The sequence below is a fragment of the Artemia sp. Qi Xiang Cuo genome, chromosome 5 (assembly GCF_049724085.1).
Source record: "Artemia sp. Qi Xiang Cuo chromosome 5, ASM4972408v1, whole genome shotgun sequence".
In the NCBI taxonomy this organism is placed as follows: domain Eukaryota; kingdom Metazoa; phylum Arthropoda; class Branchiopoda; order Anostraca; family Artemiidae; genus Artemia; species Artemia sp. Qi Xiang Cuo.
In genome coordinates this window covers 13,319,975-13,344,182 of record NC_142798.1, presented here as the reverse complement: position 1 = coordinate 13,344,182, position 24,208 = coordinate 13,319,975, and the positions used below count along the sequence as shown (strand labels likewise).

Here is a 24,208-nt window from a genome sequence, read left to right as displayed (position 1 = left end):
ACTTTGAGGAACACAAAGGGACACTTTACTAATTATTATGACAATGCGTCAGTCTATGAGTTTATAAAGTAAGCAATATGTTAAAAACGCTACATTCAATACTCGTGTGCGTTGTCTATAAATGCTCCTTTCACAGTACCTTTGCTTAAAAAACTCGAAAATACATAACTTTATGGAGTCTCGGTGTATATTTTGATGTCTTATTTTTTTTTCTTAACACTTTTTTATTAAAAACTTTTAAGAAACATGTAATTATCCCTCGTTCCAGTCGTGCTTATAGGTGAGTGAGAGAGAGAGAGAGAGAGAGAGAGTTGCCCAAACTTCTCTTACACTTTTGTTGTGAAGATTTTAATTTTAAGATTTAAAAACACTAAAAACGATGAAGGTTAAAAAAAACAAACAAGTTATCTCTTCACTAGGTGATAAACAGTCTCTATTTAACAAAAGTTCCAGAAATGTGCAACAAACATGTATTGGCAGCAGATTATCAGCTTAATCAATAGGTTAATAAAGAATCCGCTGTAGATCGTGAAAAAAGTTTGTGCTGGTATATTTTTATTCAAAAAGTAGACAAATACGTGACAACATTCAAAACTAATTTGTATCTGTTGCGAATTCCTGGAATACAAAGTTAATAAGTGAAATAGTTGAGCGCTAAGAAAACATTATGGGCCATAAATTACTTCTAAAAAGTTCCGTATTTGCACAAAGTCTGTCCATTTATTCCAAAATCCACTTACAGTAGCATACTCTTTTCAAAGTAGTTGCTACCTATCCCCATTCATATTTTACAGTACAATAAATTCCCTGGATGGATATACCCCTACCTGGTATATTATCTATTTATTCCAACAACTATATGTAAAGTACATATTTTTCACTTATCTATTTATCTGTCATGGCAGAAACAGCACAGTTAGCTTAATTTTCAGCAAAGACAGTAATACCAGTATATGTGGATACAATGAAACAATGCTAAGATTTTTCTTCGTGTAAATTTTTTACTCTATAAAACAATAGATAGACAGAGCACGTGTACATCCAAGATTTTGTTTGGGGGATGGGAGAGGGATTTGACAAAAAAAGATAAAAAAAACACATCAGAAATTTGTTTATATGTATTTTGTTACGCTTTACAAGTCGGACAAAAATTTTGAGCTTCTAATCAGTACCAGTTCAAACTAATTCTTAGGCCTTGGATTGAGATCACTAAAAACAAGGCTTAATTTAAATATGGGTAAGATATGTAAGGGTTATGTCAAAAGAGTGTTGATTTAAAGGGAGGTCCAGTTGAACATAGATTGAGTTACATTGGGTTGAGTTTTACTCAGTCGACCGATGTAATTTATATGGGGTTGAGGAGCTCGTGGAGTGGGTTTAACTTGTCCCCAGAAATCGTGGGGTCAGTTGCATGGTATATCGTTCAAATGTTGTTGAGTTGCATTTGATTTGAGATGCACAGGGGTCGAGTTGCACGAAGGTTCAGTTAAATACAGTTAACTTGCACATGGGCTGTGGTGTGTAATTGACTAAAACGGCGGCTCAGTTGTATGGGGATTCGTTTAAATGGAGTTGAGTTGCATGGAAGCTCAGTTACACCCACTCCATCTTATACAATTCATAAGGTCTCTGTATAACTATCTTGTTTTTTTTTCTCTTTATATGAATTTTCATGATACACTATTAACATAAAAAATATTTATTATTTTAAAAGAAGTCTGTAAAGTAAAGTGAACCAAAGGCTGTACATCCTACCCATAACCCAACAAAATATTGCTATGCCCCACCGAAGGGAAAATATTTTTTTGACACTTATAATACTTGGCAAATGAAATACTTATTTAATGAGCACAGCTTTTATAAATACATAACGGGTCACAATTTGAGAGTCATGATTATTTAAAAACTATAATATAGTGGACGGAGGAGCAGCAATCACCAGGGTTACGTTCTTGTGCTACTTAATCCGTCTGGCGAGTAACGACTATTTCCAGTGTTAGTCCTTGCAATGTTTTCGTGCAGCATAGTTTAGTCTTTTGCTTTATATTGTCCAATAATTTGAATCAATTAAAATTAAGTATTTTCCAGTATGCATCAAGACATGGCTAATTATAAAAAAAAGCCCAGACAGATAGTCCGAGTAATTGAGAGGCAAATCTGAGATAAGCCCTTTGTAAGATTGCATAAAAATGATGTCATTTCATTTGTTGATAGATAAGTCTATCTATCATCCATTCAAAGGTCATTCCTAGGGCAGAACTAAGGTAGATAGTAATAGAATTAAGAGATGAAAGATTGGATTGATTTTGGGTAGTTGCGTGACTGACAATGTCCACTAGAGTTGTATGAAAAATGTTGGACTGAATTTGTTTGGTCATACTGGTGGGGATCAAGTTAAACCTAAGCCTAAGCGGCCTGGAGTGAAACCCCTACCCGCCACCTGGGGACGCCCTGAGTGGCCTGGGTCACTCAAACACTTAATTGGTGTTTTTTTACTGAATTTATACAAAAAGAAAAAAAACAAATAGAAATAAAAGCGTTGATAAAATCGAATTAGGAACGATCGGTAGATTGATGAAAAAGACAGAATTCATTTTGTCATTGCATTTCTCGCAGCTTACTCTGCCTATGTAACAATCTGACTCAGAGAGATTAACACAAAAAAGAAAACTTTTAGATAAGAGATTCCAAATCAGGACAAATGAAAAATTTTGGTATCTTATTGAAGTATCAATTCCATCTTTTCATTCTTAATAAAAATATATGTTTAGGTTAAAATGATGCGTTCCTTAGCAGAACAGCTTCAGAATTAGGATTGTAGATGTACATTCAACACTAATTTCCAGCGTCACAGCTATAAAAATCACGAACAGACTAAATTAGAGTATTAAAAATTTCAATTTTTTTTTTATTAATACAGCATTTTATTTTTGATAGTGGTATTATATTTAATTAACTGTTATCTATATAAAATAACACGATTATGAAAAAAAAAAGACATAAACGACTAAAATACTCAACAAAGCATCTATGACATATTTCTGTTGCCTCAGAAATATTTTCTTGAAGTCAAATTTTACTGGCTTTTTTTTAATTAGTCTAGTATGGTACTTAGTTGGCAATGTGTCTTGGAAGAGGGTAGAAGATGACGATGAGAGCGGGATTGTAGGTGTTTTAGTCTGAAATCTCTGGCTAGTTTATGACATCTTGTTTTCAAAGAAATCAGATGAAACTTATTTAGATCACTTTAAAATGGCGGTCTAATCACAATGTTTCTATATACATCAAGGTTACTTGAGTGATACAATTTGTCAATCCCTTTTGAAACGGTGCTGGCAATAATATACCATAGGTTTTTGATTCGTATAGACAGTAATTAACATATCTCCTAGATAATGATAAGCTCTCTATTCTTGTCTTTAACCAAGCTTATTTAATCTAGCATTATCTTTTATATTTTGATAAAGATCATCTAAAAGAATAAGATCAAAAAATTTATTATGTGCTGGTATTTGAAATGTGCACAAGGTGGCTCAAATTACTTCGAGCACTCAAAGTAGATATGCGTGTCGAACTTTTCTTTACGTAAATTATTAATTATTTTATATTTAAGAAAATATTGCAAAACGTCATATAAACCGAATTTTACAGAAATTCGTGGTACAGAATTCTATTACTACTACTATTAATAACAACTCACCGCAGCACCAAGCCGCTAGAGGCCAACACAGCTACTCACGCTCCTCCTCCTCCATCCCAATCTATTCAAAGCCTCCCTTTATACTCCCGCCCATGAAGTTCCCATTTCCTTTAAATCTTTCTTTATGACGTCCTCCAACCCCAAGCGGAGACGACCTGCTTTCCGTTTAGACCTAGATGGTTAGCCAAAAAGAACAATCTTCGGCAATCTGTCATCCTTCATCTGCACAACGTGCCCTAGCCACCTCAACCGTTCTTCCATTATAGATCTAGAGAGCGGTATTGAACCACATTTTTCGTATTGCCTATTGTTTGAAATACGGTACAGAAATCTTGTCTTATTTATCACAAAGCTGAAAGGCCTGGGTTAATGTATCTACCAGTTTGTGTAACAGCTTTGTCACCTGTAGCATGAAAATGTTACTTTTCCACAATTTTACCATGTACATAATTTTACACAACATACATAGTTGCCGAAACAAATTATAGGAACATAAGATGTATAAACGATATGACATGAAATTAATATCCTTTAAAGTGAAAAAACTTATGTTATTTTCTCTATAATAAGAAAACTAAAAGGTTTTTTTATGATTAAAGGTTAATATATTTATATCATGGGCCTTGATTCTCTAGTACAACAATAACAAAGTAAAATAATTTTTAACTCTAGGTCTACCTTTAAATGAATAAAGAATCTTTTATTTTAATAGATATTGAGAAAATTTGTAGTATAAATAAGATTATCTTTATTTTTCAACATTTTTCTTTGAGAAAAATTTGAAGTATACAGTTATATACATAAAAAAACTAGATGTAATTAAAAAAGTAAGGATTTTTTTTTTTAATTTTATCACAAATACTCTAGGAGAAGACATCAAGACATATTGAAGCTTAATACACAGTGCTCAAAACTAACGGAGAATAAAACCTGAATAATTTGGCTGAAACAATTTTGAGGAACAAAATGTGTATTTACTTCACAGAAATAAAAACACATATATATATATATATATATATATATATATATATATATATATATATATATATATATATATATATATATATATATATATATATATATATATATAGTTGCTAGTTATATATATAGTTGTTATATGAAACTACATTACATTACTTTACTTAAACAAAATGAACTTCAGAAAAGACAAAATGGAAAAGCTTTTATATATATATATATATATATATATATATTTACATATAAAAGCTTTTCCATTTTGTCTTTTCTGAAGTTCATTTTGTTTAAGCAAAGTTCATTTAATTTAAGCAATGTAATATAGTTTCATATAGCAACTTTATAGTCATTTAGTACAACAGTCCGGGTGAATATCAGCTTGCTGTCAATCACATTTAATTCATCATCACGTAAACGGAAACATTCCTTATTGACAAGAAAGTCATGATCCGCTTGAATAGCCCCTCCCAACCCCCCCCCCCATAGTAACTACATCCCTGATTGCAGTTCAATAATCAAAAATCAGAAAAAGAGGCAAGGGGACTGTTGAAACAAGATTCGCCATAGATTAGTTAAGTAGAATCAAAATCAAATTGCAAGTATAATGATAGCTACCAAATTTGTACGTCATTTCACAAAAAATGGCTTAAAAATTTTATACAGAAAAAAACATGTTTTTTATTACTGTAAATTAATAAGTTTAACAGGGTTTAAAGTTGAAGAAGGCTGTCCAGTTGGAGGATGTACACAATTATTTCCCTACTGCAACTACTGGATATTTGAGCAGTACCTCTGTAGGTGTGACTACATGGGTCTCTAGTCTGCAACTTTACCAGGTTTTCTTCAAATGATTAGTAGTGTTGAAAGAATTTCGAATCTCTCTACCTTTGACTTCTAGGTTAATTTAATTGTTGTCATCGTCTCCTAGAAGGCTCTATGCAACATAGAACATAATACGGCTCCGAATCAACTGTAAAAAGATCCTTAACTCTTTTTATGAAGCGTCCAGACTACCAGCTTTCTTGAAAATGAGAAGGAAAGTTACTTCTGTTCCATTTTCTACTTCGAGCTGGAAGAGGATTGTACACGGCGGAAACCTTACAAGCTCCTTAACAATCCAGAAAATTTGTAAAAATTCCTAAATTCCTGAATAAAAAAGTTTGCCCCTAAAAGACCTCAAGAATCCCCATTACAAGGGGGGAATTCTTAGAATGGAAACACTGTTGGTCGCTTATATTCAATAAAACAAGTTAATAGACCCGTGAATATAAGACATGAAATGCCATACTCTGGCCTGCCAATTATACAACTATGTAATTTATCACAGAAAAGAAATTCCTGCAAACACGCTAAGCTTACAATATTTAAATTAGTCAACGAGGAAATTTAAATTTGACAATTTATATTTATCTAACATTGAAAAAATGAAAGATTTTCACCAAATTTTAAATATTTTCCCCTTGTTTTTCAACATATTTTTTTTTTTCACAAAAAAAATTATTATCTATCCTCTCAGAAAGGTATAATTCATAAGAACATTTTTGTATGATTATGCAATTCAAATCTTTTTATAAATTCCTTTTTAGTCCTCACATACACTATTACTAGCACTACTAAAGGTCCTCAACTCTCACAAGAGTATTTTCTATGAACCATGCATGTGCAAAGAGGGGACGGAGTGGATTTCAGGTCCTTTGAAAGCCTTCTGTAAACAAACAAAATCAAAAAACAAACACGAAGAATACTTTCGATCCACAACAACAAAAGACTGTCTAATTAAAGCTAATAGTTAATATGCTTTTCCAGTTTACTATTAAGCAAATATCACCCTAGCTGATGGACCATTTGACTGACCAAAAACCTTACAAAACATAGATATAGTTCTGGCAGCGTTTTACTTTTACTTTTTTCTCTCCTAAACGTAAGCTAGGCTGAAATCTATCACTATGTGTACCGACCTGTGAATCGAAGTCTTCTGACCAAATCCAGCAATTTTACCTTTTTTTATTCGGTCGTGTAATTTCTCTATAAAATTTGTTAGTCACTACACACTTTTACACATCTTTATAACCTGGTCTAAGTACCCCGTGATTAGCCTAGGTAATCCTATGTCTGGAACTATACTTCTAGGTCTGAAAACTCACTACAAAAAATGTTGGTTATCAAAACTTCGCTGGAACAAAATTTTAGCTATTGAGGCTCTACGGCAGTATATCTACATCATATGTTCAAAATTAAAATCTAAGTAATGGATTCATCGAGTGCTTGTTTTGAGGGTTTCAAAGGAACCTTTCGAAAGAGATTTTTTTTTTTATTGTGAGATGTGGACATTATGAATATCAGTTTACTCCCCCTTTTCTTTATTTAGTCCGATTATTTGCTTCATTTCTCACTTTGGCCATTTATATAACCGTTTTGTTCGTGTTCTATTGGTGTCAAGTGGAAACACCAATTCTGTCGTTTTTATTATTTTTTGTGTATTTTTTGTCTCTTTTCTTACAGATGACCATTCTTAGTACGACAGATCTTATAGGAATATTCGAAGCTGTCGCCAAACATTGGGCAGTTGTATGACTATGGCAACCAAGACTACGATTAGGAAGTAAAGACGTTTATCTGTCATTTCCCTACGGGACAACGGTTCTTATGCAAGTTCTAATAACGCTAACAGATATTCACTAATAATGAAAATATAAGATGTATAAAAAATTTTTATAAGAGATGATTATATACACTTTTTTATTAATTTAGACAATCTTTCAGACTAAGCGTTACTCTATCACTGCCACTTCTAGTGGCTGATGTATCTGCTACGGCCCACTCTTCCGACTTTTAGCATTTTGATTTGATTAATCCCAAAAGTTACTAATTGTTGTCTAATTTATCAATTATTATGTTTCTTTGTAACTGTCCCTTGTCTCCACCCTCGACCTTTAGATATATAGCACATCTTTGTAATGAATTTTTGCACAAGTGTGTGGTCTTACGCACAGTATCTTATGGCATTTACCAATACTCTCACTGCGCTGAAAAAGTAAAATGGTTATCTTGCCATCTGAAGGCTATCCCAAATATTAACAAAAACAATTTATGGTGACTATACAAACCTTGAACAATTTGCTTGGCTTTCTGAAGAAGAAGTCCGAATGATAACTGTAGTAAATAAAAGTTCAAATAGGGATAAAATCCTTTTAATAGACAGTGTTTTTTATAACAGTGATAGAAATTCACAAAAATACCAGATATTTCGGTCACATATACAGTGACCGTCATCAGCAGTAAAACTAAAATAAAACAATTTAAAACAAAAGTTTATATACTAAATCAAATAACACTACATATTATTTGAATCTCTAATTCTTTTCAAAGCAAAGGCGGAAGCTATTCTCTTTGACCTTCTTGGATTCGGATCAGTAGCGTTCAATGATATAACATTTGGACAAAGGTCAACTACATTGGGTAAATTGAACTTTACTCTGTCAGATTTTAATAAATTATCATAGATAGAGTCCAGCCCATATTCACCTGTATCTCGATTCAAAGCAATATTCTTGAATAAAATTTTCTTTATTTCAAGAGTTTCACGAAAATTTTTCTTTTTAAACCCCGATCCCTAGAAATCAAAGAGACATTCTCGAACAAAATAAAATGGTCTTGAAAGTTAAAAATATGTTCTGAAAGGGCTGAAGTGAAATCTTCAGACTTAGAATCTTGCTTTAAAGCCGAAGAAATAGAATCTTTGTGTTGTAATAATCTCATTTCCAAACTCTGGTTAGTACGTCCCACATATGAGCTTCCACAAGTACATGGGATCTGATAAACCCCACTTTGTTGCCCCAATGAAGGTAGATCCTTCCCAGAATGTAGAAAACTGCCCAAAGTATTATTACTATTTGAAGCTACCCTTAGACCATTGCTTTGTAAAATTCTTTTAAGTTTTTCACTTAGCCCGGGTACATATGGTTAGGAACAAGAAACATTCCTCTCCCGAGTTGGCTCCACGACTTTCTTAGAAATCTTTAGAAACCTTTTTCTTGTTTTTGAAAAAGTCTGGTCAATTAACAGTTCTGGATACATGTTACTTATTAGTATTTTCTTTAGAAAAGAAAACTCCTCCTCAAAAAATTTTGGAGAGTAAATACTAAAGATCCGATCAGTTAAAGAAATGATCAAACCAATTTTACTTGGCGAGCGTGACCGGAACTATAAGACAAAAATCTATTGTTATTTGTCGGTTTTCTGTAAATTTTAAAATCCAGACTATTTTGATTTTTCAAAAGAAGAACATCAAGGAAAGGAAGTTTCCCATTCTCTTCCAATTCAACGGTAAACTTTTCTTCCTTGATGTTCTTCTTTTGAAAAATCAAAATAGTCTGGATTTTAAAATTTACAGAAAACCTACAAATAACAAGAGATTTATGTCTTATAGTTTAGGTCACGCTCGCCGAGTAAACTTCGGCTCGATCTTTTCTATAACTCATCGGATCCTTAGACTTTGCTCTCCAACATTTGGTGAGGAGTTGTCTTTTCTAAAGAAAATAATAATAAGTAACATGTATCCAGAATGGTTAATTAACCAGACTTTTTCAAAAGAAGAAAAAGGTTTCTAGAGATTTCTAAGGAAGTCTTGGAGACAACTTGGGAGAAGGATGTTTTTAGTTCCTTACCATATGTACCCGGGCTAAGTGAAAAACTTAAAAGAATTTTACAAAGCAATGGTCTAAGTGTAGCTTTAAAGAGTAATAATACATTGTGTAGTTTTCTAAATTCTGGGAAGGATCTAGCTTCATTGGGGCAATAAAGTGGGGTTTATCAGATCCCATGTATTTGCGGAAGCTCATATGTGGGACGTACTAACCAGAGTTGGGAAATCAGATTATTACAACATAAAGATTCTATTTCTTCGGCTTTAAAGCAAGATTCTAAGTCTGAAGATTTCACTTCAGCCCTTTCAGAACATATTTTTAACTTTCCAGACCATTTTATTTTGTTCGAGAATGTCTCTTTGATTTCTAGGGATCGGGGTTTAAAAAGAAAAATTTTCGTGAAACTCTTGAAATAAAGAAAATCTTATTCAAGAATATTGCTTTGAATCGAGATACAGGCGAATATGGGCTGAACTCTATCTATGATAATTTATTAAAATCTGACAGAGTAAAGTTCAGTTTACCCAATGTAGTTGACCTTTGTCCAAATGTTATATCATTGAACGCTAATGAACCAAATCCAAGAAGGTCAAAGAGAATAGCTTACGCCTTTGCTTTGAAAAGAATTAGAGATTCAAACAATATGTAGTGTTAGTTGATTTAGTATATAAACTTTTGTTTTAAATTGTTTTATTTTAGTTTTACTGCTGATGACTGTCACTGTATATGTGACCGAAATATCTGGTATTTTTGTGAATTTCTATCACTGTTATAAAAAACACTGTCTATTAAAAGGATTTTATCCCTATTTGAACTTTTATTTATCGTCATGGAAAGGCAGTGTGGTCTCCGAAATTATCTAAGATAACTGTAGTAATGTAATAACCTAACAAACAATGGTAATAAAAAGGAAACTCATTTTGGCATAAAAAAGCTTGGATTTCTACTGTTTCTTTCAAGGAAGAAAGATAGTATAGCACTTTTTAGAAAAGTCGAAAAAATTGTGAATTGTTTGAGAAGCAAATTGGATAGAATGAGATGGTCAGTCGGTGGATCTGATTCATTTCAGGAGGGACTTCAATACAAGTCTAGTAAATTTTAAGATTAAAATTGAGAGTCCTTCAATTTAAAAATTTATAAACAAGGTTTAAAATCCTTTCAAGTTGTAGAGTTTCTATCTTCTAGTTGACAGTACGCATTAAAGGGACTGAGTGTGTATTATATAGGTGAGTTTCATAGCACCTTGTGAGTTACCACAGTTAAACTGTCTTGCTCAACCGAAGTGTCCTGTCCCAGTGATTTACTAAGTGGTAAACCGAGTGCGTCGAACTGCGATTTACTGTAGAAATATAACGGGGATCATCCGTACTTTTACCTGTCAGAAACCAACATATATGTTACGTTTTGCAAATATGTTTTTGTGGAGGATACGTTTTTTAGGTCAACACCTATTGCTGCTAAGAGCGGCAGTTTCAGCCATTGCTAAAACTACGACGTAACCAACTCATGCGAGTAAAATGGGAAAAACAGAACCTGCGTCTTAAAATAGCTCCTCATTTGTTTAGGGGGACTGTAAAAATGTATTTTAAACATACATATTTACACATACACCGTTTAACTCTCCTAATTTCCAAGAACTGACGTCTCTGAGTCAGTTAGTTATCCTTTATATTAAAGTAGACAAAAAATATGGAATGCTTAATGGAATAAGACAAATTTTATATCTGTATACTTTAATTGTTTGATTTATTTCAAAATATTAATTCAGTTTTTTTGTCGTGGATAGAATTACTATTTTCGTTTGTGTGCGATTTTTTTACAAAAGCTTCCCCTAAATGAAAATTTTAAAATACAGTTGCATGAAGATGTACTAACTTTATTGATAAAGCCATTCAAAGTTTCAAAATAATATTTGCAACAAGGAATTTCAATAACAAGTTCAACAAGTCAAAACTGAGATTTTTAGATGGACCTTGTCGCTGAATCATTTTTTCATAAACTATGGCCCTCATTGCCCAAGAACTTGCTGAGGTAAGTATTTACAAGCCACTTGGAGGAAAAATTTGGCCTTTATTCGGGGAACAGATGTTTTTTTTTTTAACTAGCTATTGTGTGTTTGGGTTCCCTAGCTCCAGGGAATTAGGAATAGAAGTTTAAAGTTGATACAAAAAACAGTTTTTGCCCATTTTATGCTATATCAAATTCTAAAAGAGGATCATCAAAATAAGACACTTTGCAATCAACAACTATATCGAGTGAGGTGGTATGTCTACAAATCTTCGATAAAAAAAAAATATTAGAAAAAAGCCTCAAACCAAAGTCAGCCTGAACAATCCTTAAATTTCTTAATTGTCTTCACAACCCATAAGTTGCTACGCATACAATTTTCCAAAACGTCAATATATTTACTAAAAAGAGGTCTACAAAAGGTGGAGCTGATTCTTGTTTTTGTGAAGAGAATTTTAAGGATTTTGAAGTGAATGTCGGTTATTCCAAGTAGTATATTCGATTATATCCAGTGATTGTGTCCAGTTAATTTTAGTAGTTCCAAGTAGTATATGATTTTATTTAAGGTAATTGAATTTAACTGAAGTCTTATATAACTCAAATCACGAAAATAACTAACAAATAGACTACGGGCAGAGTTGGGCTGGTGGGCAGGTGGCATCTGAAATGGAAACAAAGCAAATAAACATTTATATAAATACGATATAAATTCACCAAGTACAAAGATTTTCAACAGAGATGTAAGACGTAGGCCTGAGAAATTCGATTAACATTAACATTCAGTTTCATGTTTGGGTGCCCACGGTAAAATTCAAGTTTTAAAAATATCGGCAGTACCTAGAGTTTCTTTTTTTAATATCGGGAACTCCAGCACATTAATAACTTGATAATTTTCTGCATGATCTTGCAATCAGAAATTTAACAACCGTATCTTTTACTAATGGAAGCCCATAACTTGATGATGACCTGCTTGTTCTGACAATTAGATATTTACCAGCCTTTTAAACAGTCTGTCTATACAACTGACAACATTGCCTCATTCCTCATAATAAACATCAACTATCTCCATTAAGCAAATTGGGCGAGAGCGGTGGCCAACCTTAGTGCCAACCTTTGTGCAGACGACTGAAACCAAAAATCAACTAATATTTATTTACTAGATGTAATATTGAAAATAAATAAACTAAATATTTAATGACTACAATATTTGATCAAATACTTAATATCTATAAAAATTTGCTACAGTGTATTTGTTCAGCATAATGTTGTAAAAGGCTTGATAGAAATTGAAATAAAAAAGGACCTCCAACTCTGCCCTACAAAATCAAAATGGGGTAAGCCCCAAATTCAAGTTTACACGAATAATAACTGGATTTACTTGAGGCATGGAAAACGATGGTACATGTTGTTTTGAATAAGGCAGGCTGGGACAGAGGTATACGATAATTCATCAGATGTCATCAACAGGTATTGGAAAGCTGATAGCCATCCACTATTTATCTAACTCTAAATTACGAAAAATGTCAATTGGTGCTGATTTGTCAAATCTTTGACAAGCAAAAATTTGCTTTTACCTGAAAGACGAGCCTCCAACCGAATTTCTATTAATTAATTAATGTACCTATAAGTTATTTTTATTCATTAAGTTTTTTTTTTTTTTTTGTCAAATTTAAAATTTGGCTTGTTGAATCTTTGACAAGCAGAATTTGTCTCAATTAAGACACTGAGTCTTCGGTCTTGTTTCATTTGATGGTCCATATTTCTGATTATAACCAATTGTAAATTTAATTTGTTCGGGCTGTTCTCTTGATCTTATCGCGTTTGATAGCTCAGGTGGTTTCAAAGAATCATCAATAATAATTGTAAATTGTTTTTTTTGGGCCTTCTTACTGACATTTTATAACTGGTCACATTCAAACCTGTAATCTTAATCACCTAGCGAGTTGATTTATCTAACAAAAAAATAAACTAATTTAAAAGATTTCAGGTATTTGTAAGTTTTAATTAAACCTTTAAAATTATTTCTCAGGACCACAAATTTTTTACAGTTTAAATAATAACTAGCGATTTAAAAATTTGTCAACTTGTTATTCCATGTGCTTAAAAAAAAGAAATTTGGTAATGTTTTTGGAATATGAAATGGAAATGGTATTTGTATATTGTCTACTAAGCTTCAAACTTTTGATTTCTTTTTTACGGTTTTTGAATTGTTGTAGTCCCCTGTTAAAATCCATACAAATATATTTGCAATTACAGTTTTTTTTACTTTTTACTTAATTTAATGCCTTTTCATTCTGCAGTCTCCTGCATATGGATTTTAACTGTCAGTTGTCTTTTAACCGCATACAATTTGATATAATTTGCTGTCTTTTCATACTGCAGTCTTTTCAAAAATATTTTATTATTAAAGCAAGTCCGATTTGTAACAACGATATCTACAAAGCTTTAAACTTTTGATTTTCTTATTTAAGGTTTTTGAATAGTTTTAATCCCTTCTTAAAATAAAACTGCACGTTGTCCGGCACCTTTTAAGACAGCACCCTTTTTTCAAACAGCTTCCTCTGAGGAATGAGAGAGATATATTTATCTGGCAGTAGCATTATTTGGATGAATGATCATGAAGACGGTTGAAGACGGATGAATGATAATGATCACGAAGACGGTTCATTACATATATATGGGTTCATTGCATTGCAGAGTGTATAAGCAAATCAAACTGATGTCTAACATTATGACCAGCAAGAGCTAAGCTCCCTCTCACTCATTCTGCGTCAACAAGTATGTTTGCTACTGAAACAAGTGCGTCAGCATAGCTAATTCTTCCTCAAACCCAAGTCGAACCCAGAAAGTAGTTACTCTACCTAAATTTCAGCTCAACGGCTGTATATAACCTAGATTGATTTAAAAAAAGCAGAAATAGTTCCCGAAAAGGGGGAGAGGAGGTCGCAAGGAAGATTTAAAGGGAAATTAGAGCTTCTTGCGACCGTGTAAAGAGGGAGGATTTTAAAAGATTAGAATGGAGGAGGAGCATGCATAGCTGTGTTGGCCGCAGGTGGCTCGGTGCTTCTGTGAGTTGTTAGCAGTAGTAATAAGTTTGGGCGAAAGGTGCACGGTATTTGCAATTATTTGCAGGGTAGATATTTCGCAACTGCTGACTCGTATGTTTCTGTTTTTTATTATACTTTCAGTTTCCTGTACTTTGCTATCATTCGATAGCTGAAATTCAGCTTCACGTCTCAGCGAAATTGTATTTTTGATACTTGCTTTGTATTGTTTTTATAATATTTTTTATAAATACGTATACGAAATTTTATACATACATAATTTCCATAAAATTACTTTTATAAATACACTGAATTTTTTTTTCTTCAAAACATATTAAAACAGAAAATTCTTGTATTTTTTAAGCAAGTTTAGATGAATCTTTAAGCGGAAGTCTTAATAATACCATAATTCTGCCTCGGTAAAGGTCATACAGTTTCATATGATAGCTTGAACTTAATATGATAATTAAATAAAAAAAACAAGTTTTTTAAACTGAAAGTAAGGAGCGACATTAAAACTTAAAACGAACAGAAATTATTCCGTATATGAAAGGGGCTGTGCCCTCCTCAACGCCTCGCTCTTCACGCTAAAGGTTGACTTTCTCACAACTCTTTTTTTTTAAACAATAAAAACTTTAGCGTAAAGAGCGAGGCGTTGAGGAGGACACAGCCCCTTTCATATACGGAATAATTTCTGTTCGTTTTAAGTTTTAATGTCGCTCCTTACTTTCAGTTTAAAAAACTTGTTTTTTTATTTAATTATCCTCAAGAACCAACTGCTTTTGAATTGCCTAATTATTACATAAATCATCCTGAATTCCTTCAAAACGCTATAAAGAAATCGGGCGAATTGCATCAGAAATATTGTGGCAAAAAAGGGCATGGATTACCTGAATATGTTAAACTAGTTGATTTTGTAAAAATTTATAGGTCCAGATTGTTAAAAGTTGCTGAACTCCTTAAAATGGACATAGAAATACCACAAGTAGGAACTGGAGTGTTTCTAAATACAAATGAAATGACTGAACGATTATACACTCTAATAGGTAGAAGAGCTGCTTGAAATACATCAAATGAAGTTAGAAATGAAGCTGTAACTTTGTTAAATTCCTTATTGAAAAATAAAATATTAAAGAAAAATGAATATAATACAATTTATCAAAATTATCTTAAAATTTAACTATCAAAAAAAGCAATAAAATTCCTCAGGTTTGAAAATTTTTAAGATTTGGAAATTTGTTTAATAAAATAATTTCTAAATAAATGGCAGGCATTGCAGAAGTGATTAAAAGTTGTTTACAACGAAAATGCAAATTCACCAAAATTAAAAATAAAAAACCATTATCAGGTACTAATTCTCTAAGAAATAAATGAGTCATATTTTGAGAGATCATGCATTACAATAGGCATATGTTAAGGAATTCTAAAGAATTCAAAATATTTGGACTTCTATTATTATTTTTGTATTAAAAATTTTGTTTTGATTATTCAATGTTTCAATAAAAAAAATTACCCCGTTACTAATGTGCTTTCGTTTCAGTTGTAATAAAAAATCAGCGGTGTTAAAGAAATTACTTATACTCGCATTGTACTTACCCTTCAACTTAAATTCAACATTAGTGCCTCCCATTAAGGCTTTGCCATGTTTTTTTCCATGTAGATGCGCCTCCAGCGGAATTAATCCAGTGACAGAAATGTTGCAAATATTGCAATTGATTTTCTTTTCTTTTTCTAAATATGAAAGAATTGGGTACAATAACCCATTGCCAGTATGATAAATCCTGTCATCCAGACGTTCGTTATTATATATTTCACCCTAAGAGCAAAGAAAAATATTTGAATAACACTCAGTATCTAGGGGGATAACAAAACAAAAGGTTTATTTAGAAGGAAACAACCAGTTTAAGGACTTTTATGTTGGACATAAAAACTGCTCAAACAGTAGCTTCTAATACATACCTAATTTATATATATATATATATATATATATATATATATATATATATATATATATATATATATATATATATATGCTATTTATCACCCGTCATTTGTCTTTGTGGACATGTAACCGGCTTTCTTAGTTCTTATATTCAGCGAACTTCTTGAGTGTGTACTGAATAATATGGAAGTAACCTCTAGGGTGCCAAAGGCTTTTTTCTATTTCTTTATTTTTAAAGTATCTGGATATACCTTCTTTTATGCATAAATAATGTATCACCAGACATCAAAAAGCGTATTTTGAAAAATCCTAAAAAACAAATAGTTGAGAAATAACGGTAAAAAACGACTTGGTAAACAACGTTGACAAGAGAGGTTCAGTATGTAAAGGGTTAAGATCGGAAATGTTGTTAGTAGCTGGCTCCATATTAAATCAGGAGTTAAGCAGAGTTATGTTATATGTTTCTAATAGTTGAAAGTTATTGGAAGGCAACCAGCCCCCTCTATGCCCATTGTTTCCCCAAATACTTCCAATCAAAATGTTGAGATGGCTATTTTGTTCAGCGTAGTTGAAAGGTCCATTAGTTATGTTTTGAAGATCACCCCCCCCCCCCCCAGAGTCCTCAAGGTAAGGGTTGTAAGTTAAGCCCTGGGAGCATTTAAGGTCTTTTTGGATAGGGTGGTCACATAAGCTTTGGAGGGTGCTCGCTGGATTGGAAAATTGTAAGTTCTCGTGCCCTTTTTAATAGTCGAAAGTGACTGGAAGACAACTCCACACATCATTTTCCCCAACGAATCAAATCTAAATTTTGAGATAACCATTTTGTTATGCGAATTTTAAATATCCAGTAATCATGCTTTTGATGATGACAACCCCCACGGCCCTCGGGACAAGGGCTGTAAGTTTTATTAGTTACCATTGTTAACATTTAAGGTTTTAATGAAGAGGGTGGCTGTCTGAACTTCAGATTTGGCTCATTCAATTAGAAATCAGAAATACTAGTGTTCTTTTTAAGAGTAAAAAGTGAGAGGAGGGCAACTAGTCCCACCCAGCACTTTTTTTCCCCAATTGCATCCGATAGATATTCTTGAGATAGCCACTTTGTTCAAAATAATCTAAAGACTATACAAATTGGCGTTCAGAGTGAAAATAGCCCCTCAGACCCTGGGGGAAAGGGTTCTAAGTTATGCCCCAAACGTATATAGGGTTTTTATGGAATGGATGGTCGTATAAACTTTGGATAGGACTCATTTGACTGAAAATTGGAAGTTATAGTGCTCTTTTAAAGAGTCAAAAGTGAGTTGAGGGCAACCAGGCCCCCCCTCCCACGACCATCATTTCATCAAACACATCCTATAAATATTTAGAGATAGCCATTATGTTAAGCAAGTTATGTTTTTAAGGATACTGCCCCCCCCAACCGTCTGGACAAGGGATATAAGTCATATTAGTCACCATTGTTAAAATTTAAAGCTTTTATGGAAAGGGTGGTTGTATGAATTTCGGATTTGGCACATTCAATTGGATATCAGAAATCCTAGTGTCCTCTTTAAGAGTAAAAAGAGATGGGAGGACTAGCTTCACCCCACGTCACTTTGTCCCCAAATACACCCGATAAAAATTCTTGAGACAGCCATTTTGTTCAAAATATTCTAAAAGATCATATAAATTGGCGTTTTGGGTTGAAATAGCCCGTCGGAACCTGGGGAAAAGGATTCTAAGTTATGCCCCAGAGGCATACAGGGTTTTTATGGAATGGATGGTTGTATGAACTTCGGATAGGACTCATTTATTGGGAATTGGAAGATACAGTGTTCTTTTGAAGAGTCAAAAGTGAATTGACGGCAGCCAGCCCCCCCCCCCATATGACTATTATTTTCCAAAAAAACATCCAATCCAGATTTTGAGACGTCTACTTTCTTCAATATTGTTGAAAGATCCTGTAATTATACCTTTAGGAATGTCAATCCCCTCACCACCCCCAGAACAAGGGCTGTAACCTAGACAACTCGTACACTGTTTACAAATAGTACATGCTATTGAGAAGAAATATCCATGAAACTTTTAAAAAAGCTAATATGACTAAAGACTAAAAGCTGTACTGCCCTTTGTAAGAGTAAAAAGAGATTGGAGGGTAAAAATCCCTTCTCCCAAGGTCATAAATATTCTATGCACATCCAATCAAAATTTTTAGACAGCAATTTTGTTCCACATAGTAGAGCAATCCAGTACATCTTACACAACTAGTTTACAAGTCTATTCAGAGTTCATTGATACCCAGGAGTGCCTTAGGGGGTGATTTTGGTTCATAGTAGCCACGTAATCCAGAGCACACCTTCTATTAGCGGAATTCTTTTCTCCGTCATGATGAAACATCCTTTAAAATTGAATGTACTGGTTTACGGCAGATAAAGTTTAAGCTAAACCTCTGGTATCGAGGTACCGTGAAGTGTCAGGAAACAGTCACAAATGGGTCACATCAGAGATCACAACAAGAGATAGTGTCAGTCAAATTTAACTCGAACCCTCTAAAGGCGCAACGAAAATCCCAGCTGCTAATATTTGCTAAATTCTACTGAAATCAAATGGACTAGCCTCTGTGGGCAAGGAAAAAAAGTAAGTAGCCGAACGCTCTCGCCCAAAGGTGACCTTGGTACATAGCAGCCACGTAATCCAGACGGCACATTCTACTACCGTTATTCTAAATAAACCATTATCATGTTATAGAAAATATTCTGAATATCTCGCTCGTGACATTATTTCAAGCGCATTAATATGGTTATTTTGATTCCCACGCTAAAATGACCTCATACCTCAAATAATGGGTCAATATTGGTGTGCTAAGGTACTGGTATCACCACTTATTGGTGCAAGAATGGTGCTACACCACTTACTAGAAGGGAAGCCCCCGGTGGCACCAAATATCATAGTAGGATGCCCGCGCTTACCCAAACGGTTCTGTAAATATCGGGTATGTCAGTACCCAATTTACACTATACGCTACCTTAGGGTACGATAACCTGATCGATCGGTAAAAGGGGCCATTTAAAGGCCAAGGGTACCCATCTTGGGTTACCTCTGATATTTCTAACTATCTCCTGGGACTCTACCTAGGCTAAAAAGTCAAGGATTATATAGTATAAAAAATCTTACTGTATTCAATCACGCATATAACAGAACTGAACTCACACCATCATAATTTTATCCTAGACCGCTCAACCGCGTGCCTGCGATGGAAGGTAGGTGGATTTTTTCCAACCAATCCATATGCTTACCAATTACTTCCTTACTTCAAATGAATCGGCTTTATGCCCCTTTCTTCACCCCCCGAGAAATCTCAAACGCCGCTTCTTCCATCTCAAACACCGCGTTATATTGTCTCTCTAATTTTTCCTCTTCGTCGCGATCTTTCTGACAGCTAGATTCCATCATTTGTAGAAATTCGTCATTATTAACTATGTTTGAGTGAATGACTATGCCCGAACTTTTACTCCATAAATAAGCCAGTATCTTACAGTCCATATTTTTTCGTTTCGTATCTCTAACCCGGAACTCCCCTTCATTTGGCACAGCCTCCGGGGGGTGAGTTCGTCTTGTCTTTTCACATATTATTTCTTCCTTTTTTATTTCGTACCTCCTCATTTTACCGCGTATACTCCTTTCTGATTATATTATCTCTTAATTAATTAGGCAATCTTGGCAAGTTCAACAATTGGCACACGCAAAAATTATGATACGCAATTAATATTGTGAATTATTACCGCCGTGTAAATATATTCCCCCCTTTTTCAAATAACCGGAATATCTAGACTTCATTAGGGAATAACGACTTCTTTCGCAGCAAGCAGTTTTACGCGAGTGAAATATATCTCCGAAAAAGAAATTAACAGGGGTTGGATAAGAAAGTAAACCAAAGAACCGTGCAAATATTCCACTAGTGAATTAGCTGGACTAAAGTCAACCCTATAAATCAAATCAAGTATCCTCCCTAGATATTTGTACTCCAAATGTAATCTCCTCTTAGGCCGCTTACTCAATAGGACAGGTTCCTCCCACCTTCCTTCTCAAATTTGCGCACCAAACTGACAAATCCTCCTATTTTGCCGTCTTCAATAATCTTATAACCTTCGTCACTAAAGATTATATTTAAGTCCGCCAAATTCACTCAAATAATAACCCAACTTTCAGCTTTTATTAACGGTCCTTAAACCCTGTAATACTTTTCAATACGGAGATTCCCCCACTGTAAACTCAAACTCAGTTAATTTCAAGTTATTCTTTTTTATTATTGTTCAAAAAGTCACAACCCATTTTAGATCTTCATAATTCCATAGTTTTTTTAATTTTCCCTAATTTCCGTTCATGCTTAGCCGAAAGCTTGATGAAAAGAGGTAATGAAAGGGGTTATACCGTTTCTCCTGCACTGCGTCGTTCCTAGGTAAGAGCCTGGCTTATAAAATTTTAAATTCGCAATCTTTCAACTCAGTCTTTCCGTGCCAATTTTTACAGCCTATAGCCTATAGGCATACTGTAGGCTAATTTTCACCAGTATTTTCAGAAACGCCACTGATAGCTCCTTTTTCGCTGCCACCAGAATTGGTGTGGTAAGGTACGAGTGTCACCACTTATTGTTGAAAAAATGGTGCAACACCACTTACAAGAGGGGGAAGCCCCCGGTGGTGCCAAACATTAGAGTGGGATGTCCGCGCTTACCCCAACGGTTCTGTGAATATCGGATATGTCAGTACCCAATTTACAATATACCCTGCCTTAGGGTACGATAATGTGATCGAACGGTCAAAGGGGCCACTTTAGGGCTAAGGGTACCCATTCTGGGTTACCGCTAATATTTATAACCATCTCCTTGGACTCTAACTAGGCTAAAAATCAAATATTATATAGTATAAAAAGGCTTACTGTATTCAATCACGCATATGACAGAACTGAACTCACACCATCATAATGAACTGAACTCAAACCATCTCAACCGCACGCAGTTGAGACCGCTCAACCTGCAGTGGGAGGTATGTGGATTTTTTCCATCTAATCCAAGTGCTTACCAATTACTTCCTTACTTCAAATGAATCAGCTTTATGCCCCTTCTTTAACCCCCCCAAGAATTTGGACCAAACTTGGTCTCTGAAAGTAGTTTTTTAACTATGGTGAATCATCCCTAACTGCGCAATTAAAGCCTCGTGGTTTGTTTAACAAACTACGCAGTTAAAGAAGGAAAAAATGGCACAGCCAAAATCAAAGGAAAATTAATAATTATTACTAGGGGGAAAAGAGAATAATTAAGGGACCCAAAAGAAAATAATCTGGGAAGGGCATTTATCTGAAACAAACCAGGATCAACGGTCCCAACAGTCATATATAAGGGTTGTTTAACGCAAATTCAAGACATCGAGGCTCCTTATTTAAAATTTGAATTTTACTTAAGTTTAGCAAATTATTCACAAGGACATAGTTCAAAAATACTCTTCGAAAATTTTCAACGCAGTTTAAGTCTAATACACAGTTGAATGATAAACAATGGATATACTTAAGTGAAACGAAACATAACTGACAACCATGGTTCGTTAAGAGGTAGTATTTGTTTTCTTTATGGATTTATTCTGAACCTGAGACTTTATGCATGTGTTTTAGCCTCAATAGCCTATTTGCAATTTCAGCCCTGGTGTATCAATAAAGACGATTTTAACGTGCTAATAGGCTTGGTAAATCTGGAAACAAACTTCATTAAAATTGTGCATCGATGTGAGCACCTAACCCCTTACCACGGTAAGATCGAGGTAAGAACAGGTAAGATCGAGCAAGTTTATTGTGGGCATTGTCTTTTAATTTTAATAACTTGATTTGAAACGTAATTGAGTAATATTTACGATGATCTGAGCCATAATTGGTTAAGTACTTACGACAGATAAGCGTTGATAGTTATTTCTGTTAGTCAGCTTTGCAATAACCCCCTTGGGGTTGTTGACCATTGGGGATGTGGGATATACCATATTTTGGTCGATATCTTCTTGAAAAGAATGCATAGATTACAGTTTTCTGTTCAGGACCTGGAAAACTAAAGGAATTATTATTATATAAAATCTGAACGTATGTTTTAGCAGCAATGAGTCAAGTAGAACCAAGTACAAAGATCTCATTTAGAAAAATTGTGGTTGAGACAAGATGTCATGAAACAGCCCATGCGAAACTGGAATCTATCAGAAACAGACATCTAGGATTATTTCGGGTGGGGTCCATTCCATTTCAGATGGAGGGACGTGGTCAACTAGTGTATTCAACATAAAACTCTATTTGTTTTAACACTTTTTTTCATGGGGGTGGTAATTGTAACCGCTTGAGACGTTTAAAACTACCTTCTTTAGTGTTTTTATAAGAAAAACCTCTCCCCAAAAATTTTGGAATATACCCCACAACATTTCCGTGGATCTCTGAACTTAGGTCGTTTGGATGATCCCTCGCAAACTTGCATACCAACGTGCTAGCTAACTAGAAAATAGTGATATTTAGATGAGATAAAAAGCTCCTATACGCTTAGGACCAACTTTTTATACAATGCTTCGACTGATGTTTCAAACAGTTCGTGGTAACGAACTGTAAGTAAGGATCAACCCGGCTCAATAGTAACCGAAACTCTAAAACAAAGAATTTTGATAACCAACAGATACATCAAACGAATTGGTTTTTAATGCTGATTTCAAATATATAAGTTTCATCAAGTTTATTTCTACCCATCAAAAGTTACTAGCCTGAGAAAATTTGCCTAATTTTCGAAAAAAAGGGGGAAACACCCCCTAAAAGCTATATAACCTTAATGAAAATCACACCACCATATTCAGCGCATCAGAGAACCCTACTATAGAGGTTTCAAGGTCCTATCTACAAAAATATGGAATATTGTATATTTTGCCAGAACAAAGATCACGGTTGCACGTTTTTTTTTTTTTTTTTTTTTTTTTTTTTTTTTTTTTTATTGATCCAGTAGCTCTAGAATATTGTAGGAGGGATCATTCGTACGGAAATTAAAAGTTCTAGTGCCCTTTTTAAGTGACCAAAAAATGGAGGGCAATTAGACCCCCTCCCGGGCAATTATCAAACCGGAGAGCGATTAGCCTTTAAGAGTGCTTTACGTAAAATGAAATTGCGAAATGCCATTTAGACTTGTGTTTTTTATTCAACCCTTTCACCGTTGAGGTTTTTGATTCCGCCTTGGCGCAACATGTGTATGAGAGTCCACACCATTTCATTTTGTTTGACGAAACCTCCATTGTTGCCCCCGTTAAAGGTCACACGCAAGTTTTCAGGGAGGCAGTTGAAATAAAAAAAGCACATTCACCAAAAGGTAGCTTTTAATAGAGACACTGGAGAAACTTTTCTAAGTCCCATTTATGACAAAATTATTAATTCTGATCGTTTTTACATACATCAACAAAATTATATTGTACAATCTAATAGGTTCTCCGATAATAATCAAACTGGAAAGTAATTAGCATTTAAGAGTGCTTTGCCTAAAATGAAATTGCGAAAATGAATTACAACTTTTAATTTCCATTCAAATCAACCCTCTCTGAAGTTTATACAAGCCTACCTTCCATAAGAACCATATATGCCCCCACCGCAATATTTACACCGCCTTCCCCGGCCCTTGGGGGGGGGTTGACAGGAGTTTTTCCTATCTGATCTCTGAACTATTTTTAAATAAATGACCATACGTAAAGGTGTTTTTGTTATATGATCTTTCAACTATTTTTAACAAAATGGCTCCCTCAAATTTTTATCAGATGTGTTTGGGGAAGTTTATGAAGTTTATACGACGACCCCTTCTATATGAAGTGCATCAGGAACAAAAATGAATGGAGAGTGGGGGGAGGCTATCTGCCCT

The 24,208-nt window shown here is 34.1% G+C and overlaps 1 protein-coding gene across 4 annotated transcripts in view; it reads right to left on the bottom strand.

Annotated features, from left to right (window-relative positions):
• Positions 1-11,903: 11,903 nt before the first annotated feature.
• The window catches only part of LOC148951827 (uncharacterized), a 126,945-nt gene continuing 114,640 nt past the window's right edge, over positions 11,904-24,208 (bottom strand). For 2 of the 4 annotated variants that reach the window (XM_089089348.1, XM_089089350.1), the window contains 3 exons: positions 22,230-22,384; positions 15,969-16,188; positions 11,904-11,989 (listed from right to left, as the gene is read on the bottom strand). In XM_089089348.1, the coding sequence (XP_088945474.1) occupies positions 11,955-11,989; positions 15,969-16,188; positions 22,230-22,352 (378 nt within the window). In that variant the 5' untranslated portion in view covers positions 22,353-22,384 and the 3' untranslated portion in view covers positions 11,904-11,954. The remainder of the gene's footprint in view (positions 11,990-15,968; positions 16,189-22,229; positions 22,385-24,208) is intronic. The other 2 variants (XM_089089349.1, XM_089089351.1) reach the window with 1 other exon arrangement.